The sequence below is a fragment of the Nymphaea colorata genome, chromosome 5, assembly GCF_008831285.2.
Source record: "Nymphaea colorata isolate Beijing-Zhang1983 chromosome 5, ASM883128v2, whole genome shotgun sequence".
In the NCBI taxonomy this organism is placed as follows: Eukaryota; Viridiplantae; Streptophyta; class Magnoliopsida; order Nymphaeales; family Nymphaeaceae; genus Nymphaea; species Nymphaea colorata.
In genome coordinates, this window is record NC_045142.1 from 6,350,797 (window position 1) to 6,356,757 (window position 5,961).

The 5,961-nt window shown below is 46.8% G+C and overlaps 1 protein-coding gene across 3 annotated transcripts; it reads left to right on the plus strand.

Moving 5' to 3' along the window:
* Window positions 1–1,249: 1,249 nt before the first annotated feature.
* Window positions 1,250–5,533, plus strand: LOC116254586 (APETALA2-like protein 3). 3 transcript variants are annotated; one of them, XM_050077939.1, is made up of 12 exons: window positions 1,258–1,375; window positions 1,514–1,819; window positions 2,025–2,860; window positions 3,061–3,086; window positions 3,269–3,299; window positions 3,497–3,584; window positions 3,670–3,815; window positions 3,912–3,956; window positions 4,038–4,141; window positions 4,226–4,362; window positions 4,496–4,606; window positions 4,948–5,533. In XM_050077939.1, exons 3-12 carry the CDS (start codon window positions 2,217–2,219, stop codon window positions 5,227–5,229), a joined length of 1,614 nt encoding a protein of 537 aa, XP_049933896.1. In that variant the 5' UTR covers window positions 1,258–1,375; window positions 1,514–1,819; window positions 2,025–2,216; the 3' UTR covers window positions 5,230–5,533. The 3 variants fall into 3 exon arrangements, with proteins under 3 accessions (XP_031485921.1, XP_031485922.1, XP_049933896.1); XM_031630061.2 differs by having other exon boundaries at window positions 1,250–1,819; XM_031630062.2 differs by having other exon boundaries at window positions 1,250–1,819; window positions 3,939–3,956.
* The last annotated feature ends 428 nt before the right edge of the window (window positions 5,534–5,961 follow it).

Genomic DNA, 5,961 nt, shown 5'->3' on the forward strand with positions numbered 1-5,961 from the left:
TTATTCATGCCAAGAATAATTTCTATAACTGAATTGACAATCCAAGAGCATGCCCATAAGTACTTCAGGTTAAATCATCAAAGCCAGGTCCCCCCCACTTCGAGAGCAGTTAAGTTTCCATCTCATAAGAAAAAAAAAAAGAAAATTATATTATTTAAGGAACCAATAAAAGATACTGCTGTTTAAAAGATTCCTGACGGCAGCAGGTTTTCTGAAAAGGAAGAAACGGTGAGGGCTTCATCGCAATTTTCCCCAGAGGGGAACCGAAGGGCGCACGGTGTTTAAGGAAGCTTGGGATTTGACTTTTGTTAAAGACGAAAATAGTGCAACTAAAGAATGATTAGGTGGAGATTCATATTAATTAATTGTGATTAGTAACGCTAAGACGCCTCGCTCTAGGATCATTTTCGTCCAAGTCAAAACACAAAAGAAAGCGCATTATTATATGTTATCTGCTTCCTCGGTAGTCCTTTGTCCAATGGGAAAAGAAAAGAAATGGGAAAAAGAAAAACAGAAAAACTTTAATTTGTCGTTTAGCGTTAAATTAAAATACTAATTTCTTCCCTGTAATCGTCGTCACGTACGAACGAGTTGGAAACATGGACGCTGGATCATTATCATTTTTTTATCCAAATTTCTGATATCTGCGTGAGGAATTACGAAATCACCCCTGATTCGGAGATTCCAAAGTCTCTCCTTCTCCTGCCCCCGGTCAAGGGCTAGCCATGTCCCCAGCCTGGATCCGATGCGGTTTGACCAAATTACGCTGATAAATTCACTTTCGGTCTTCTGCTGGGTTCGGCCGGGGAGGCGGCGGCGGACCGGATGGCTCGGTCGGAGGAACCCAACCACGTTAGTGTGGGTGCGGGAAAGACTCGAACCCGGTCGGTCCGGGGGAACGAGGGTCGCAGGAGTCATTAATTGAAAAGATCCGGGGCTGGATGGGGAATTGGGACTTCGCACGTTAGCCGGCCGATTCCTAGTTTTGTCAAGAGAAATATAAAAAAAAAGTAAAGTACTGAAAAAAAAATTAAAAGGCACGCGGGTATTCCTTTCCGGCGAAAGGGCGTCCCTCTTTTCTTACAGAGGGGGCGGGTGACCGGCTAACCGGCGCGTCTCGTCGGCTCGTACCGGTCAGTACGGTGAAAAAAGCGGGGGGTCGGCATGGGAGCTGCGGGCACCGGCCACGGGTGACCGGAAGAACCGGTAGCACCCAAGACGCCAAGAAATAGAGAGAGAGACAGACAGAGATGGAATAAGAACGCAGGCTGAGAGAACCAGAAGGGGAAGGGAGCGAAGAGAGAGAGAGAGAGGAAGAGGGCATCTGCAACACACGGCCCCTGTCCTCATACGTCCCATCTCCAGCCTTTTCACGGTTGACCGTATTCCTCCTCCCCCGCGCCCTTCTCTTCTCTTCCCCCATTTCTTCTTCTTCTTCTTCTTCTTATTCTTCTTTCATTTTCTGTCTCCTGTGTTTCTTTCTTTGTTTGTTGGCTTTGATTCTTGTCAATAGTCCTGCAATCGGAATCCGGTGATCGGTAAAGTGGCCGGTTTCGAAGAGGAGTGATGAAGAGAATGCTTCCGGCGTGTATTTCGCTTTTCACGTGACGGACGCTCGGCCGGTTTAAACCCGGCATCCGGATCACCTGGCTACTAGTGAGTCTAGGAATTCAGGTATCCGGGGCGAAGGCTGGTTGAATCGAATCGTTTCCCGGTTCGGCTTCCCCGCTGTATCAGAGTCGGCGTTTCGATTTCCTTTTGCGGGAGGTGATCGTGTGGCCTCGGGCGCGAGTGCTGAAGCGATCGTTGAGTTCCGTCGGTAAATTTCCGTTCCCTTGCTTGTTTCTTTATTGCGGGTTAGAGTGTAATCGGAGTGTGCCAATCGGTTGAGTTTTCCGGTACATGAGAGCGGGATCGGTAGCCGGGAACTTCCGGCGGCGGCCGACTTTTTCCGTTGTCCAGGTGGGAAGTAAACCCTAGATCTCCGGGATTGATGTTTTTGAGGTGTTTTTGGATTCCCGCAGTTTATAGCGAGCAGATTCGCAGATGTTCTCTTCCGCTTCTTCCGGATTGTCCTGCCGCTATCTGTATCTCCTCTGGCTCTTTTTCCGCCGGTAGAATAGGATTCTAGAGGAAGGAACTGGTAGTGCCAGTGTGAGGTTGAGCGGGGAGAATCGGGAAGGGATTGAGGAACGCGTGGGAAGGAGGTAAGCGAGATGCTGGATCTGAACGAGGAGCCGCAGTTGCAGCAGCAGCTCGCGAAATTCGTGGGCGAGGATGGCGGCGAGTCCCCCACAATCTGCAACGACGGCCCGCAAGGTGCTGTCGCGGCAGACGATTCCAGCACGTCTAATTCCTCTGTAGTGAATACTGATGGTTCGGCCTATGGCGGGGATGAGGAGTCGGGGTCGACACAGACAGGCGGGAAGAAGCTGGCGTTCAATTTCAGCATATTGAAGGGAGACCAGGAAATGAGGGAGATAGGAGAGGAGGAAGACGGCGTGGATGAATCGGAGGAAAGAAATGGGGGTGCTGCCGGAGGCAACGGGTTCCTGGAAGTAGGGGCCGTCGTTACCAGACAGCTTTTCCCGGAGGTGGCATCGCCGATGGCGCGATCAGTCTCGTCGATGACAATGATGACGACTCCATCAGCTGTTCCGGTGTGTGGGAGGGGGAATTGGGTGGACGTCGCCTTTCGGCACCACCAGGATGCGGTGGCGGCGGGGCAGACGGAGGTAACAGCGGTGAAGGTGTTGCAGCAGCAAGTGAAAAAGAGCAGGCGCGGCCCGCGTTCTAGGAGCTCGCAATACCGGGGAGTCACGTTTTACAGGCGAACTGGGCGATGGGAGTCGCACATCTGGTTTGTTTCCTTCTCCTTCTTGGATATTTCTTATACTCTTCTTGGTCATGTCTTGTCTTCGTTTCATTGACCAGCAGTACGATTTCGATACTAATGCCCTAGGGTTGATTGGAGGATTTGCTCTAGAATCTGCTGAGTTTTCTTGGTCGTTTTTGCTTTTCCTTTTGGTTGACTTTATGATTTGATCATTTTCTGTACAGGGATTGCGGGAAGCAAGTCTATCTGGGTAAATTTTTTCTGTTCTCTCATTTTCCATCTCACCGAAATTTTGCCGAGTAGTCGTCGCCAAGATGCTACTTCTTTTTCTCTTTTTCCCTTTCTTTTGAGAACTCAGAAATATTGACTACGACAGGAAGCGCTTGATCTGTGTTTTGATGATTTTTCTCTTTTTCTTTTTTTCTCTTTTAGGTGGGTTTGATACTGCTCATGCCGCTGCTAGGTAAGATGCACGGGAATAGTTTCGTGTTTTTTTTTTTTTCCCTATTTTATGTCTGGTCTTTTTTCTTCTCAATGCCATTGAATACTCGTTTACACGTTGGTTCTGTTTCTCTTTGCTTTTCTTTTTTTTTTTGCTTTTTGCCTTTATCTCGTCTTCTTTTTCCTCATCCGACCTAACTCGGGTCGTGTCGGTGACAGGGCATATGATCGAGCTGCCATCAAATTTAGGGGAGTTGATGCAGATATCAACTTCAACCTAAGCGACTACGAGGAAGATCTCAAACAGGTATATACTATTTCTTATTTTTGTCATTGTTCCTTTTGTTTCTTCTCAAGTGGCAGTGGTTTAGATAATCGGTGTTGTGGTGCAGATGAGGAACCTCACAAAGGAAGAATTTGTTCATATCCTGCGACGTCAGAGCACGGGATTTTCAAGAGGGAGCTCAAAGTATAGGGGAGTCACTCTGCACAAATGTGGTCGATGGGAAGCTCGAATGGGCCAGTTTCTGGGCAAGAAGTAAGGAAATTTCGGTCTATTGTTTGAGGTTATAGTATCCGGCTTTCGTTGTGCATGCCTATTTCTGTAAATTATTTGCATGCCCTTTCCCTGCAGATACATTTACCTTGGTCTTTTTGACAGCGAAATAGAAGCTGCAAGGTAACTTTTCTTGGTTTGTATTTTATCGGAATGTACTGGACCTGCCAAGATGTCGACTATTTATGAATTTGGCTAAACCAGGGCTTACGACAAAGCTGCCATAAAATGCAATGGAAGGGATGCTGTTACTAATTTTGAACCTAGTTCTTATGAAGGGGAACTTCTTGCTGAAGGCGATGAAGGAGGTAATGCCACTTTTTTCTCTTTACTTGCTAGTTGTTGACGGATGCAAAAGAAAACAGCGGTATTGATGGGTAATATGTCTACAGGAACTACCCACAATCTGGATCTCAATTTGGGCATCTCCCCGCCTGTTTGTTCTCACGCTTCTAAAGTTGACAACAGTTCCACTGCTTTTCGTCTTCAATGTGGCAATTTCGAGTCGTCTGAGATGAACAAATCAAGGGTAATTTGAGCATTTCTGTATTGGTTTCTCTTCTATCTCTTCTTGGTTCACCCTTTTTTCTGCTAAAGCTTTTCTTCTCTTACTGAATTGGCGACCTTGTTTAAAACGAAATCTAATCCTTTTTCTTCTACAGATGGAGATGCCTTCGCTTTTGGTATCTTCGGCTCATCATCCTCTTGGTTTGCCTTCCGACCAACCTTCCACTCTGTGGAGTGGACTTCGTCCCAACTTCTCCAACTACCAGGTAGTTGTTTCATTTCTGCCGGTTGATCGGTTGGGCATCTCTTTTGCATTAATTGATGAATGAGAAAACTAAAAAGTACTGTGCTCAGAGTCTCCATACTCCTCAACATAATGTTAATCTTTACATAAAATTTTCCAAGTACATTAGGATGCAACTCAATGCTCACTTCTTTTTTGGCCCGTGGCTATGAAGAGAATTTGTGAATTCAAGCACCCCAACCGCGGCCACCTTGCTCTCTGGCGTTTCTAATGCTTCCGCCGCCAGTGGTCTTCTTTTAATTGTTTTTTTTTTTCCATGGGAGTAAGAAGGGATTGTGACTTATCTGGTAACACGTGTCACAGGTCGGTGCGGAAAGGATGATGAACGAGAAGAGGGCGGAGGAAGTAACGGCTGCTTCATTTGCAAAGAACTGTTTACAGCAATCGCCCATGTCGTCGTCATCGGTGTCAGGGTGGGGCTGGCCTCCGCCCAACTCCCATTTGCCGGCACCGCTATTCCCGTCATCTGTTGCAGCATCATCAGGATTCTCTACCCAAACACCACAAGCTAGCGCCCCATCTGCTTTTCCTCTCCATGCCAACCGACGCTTTCAATTCCCACCATCCAGTTACGGCAGGAGCTAGAAAGACCCGTTAAGACCGCCCCCGAGACCCGAAGAAGGTGAAAAAGGCCAACGAAGGAAAGATAAAAAAAAAAGAAGGATAAAAAGGAACGACTGAACTGAACGGAAAATTGCGGGGAGGTATCGAAACGTGACATCCGGATACTGGACTAGCGATGAAAAAAGTTGCTTGATGGTTAATTTTGATATACGTTTTTCTTTCTTTCTCTCTCTTTTTCTCTGCTTTCTCGTTTTAAAGTTTGGAGTTCATGTGTACTATGATGATATGTGCTTGCATGGCAGAAAAATATTGAGCTTTTCCCTGACACTACTACTGCTACTACTACCACCGCGTATTCTACTATGCTTGTCTCTCAGTCCACATAGTTACTCTCTCCGGTGCCGTCATCCTTTTGGCTACGTTGTATAATTCTCAGCTCTCTTTTATAGCGTCCCATCTCTAAACAGTTGGGGGGAGTTGGTTCTTTGGGGTCCAGCAGGGTGCGCATTCGCTGCTTTCCAAGACAACCTTTAAGGCAACCTTCCCCTTCTGCCCTCGCTTCCCTTCTCTCTCTCCTAACCTGTATCATTTGTGCATGTTCCTTTATTTCCTTTTGTACTTTTTTTTAATGTTTTGTATGCCAAAAATGGTTTGGATCGTTTTGTGCACTCCATTATGAGCCCAACCGGGAACAAGGAGGCAAGTAACCGAAACATAATATCGGATACGGATCCGATATGAAACATGATCCGA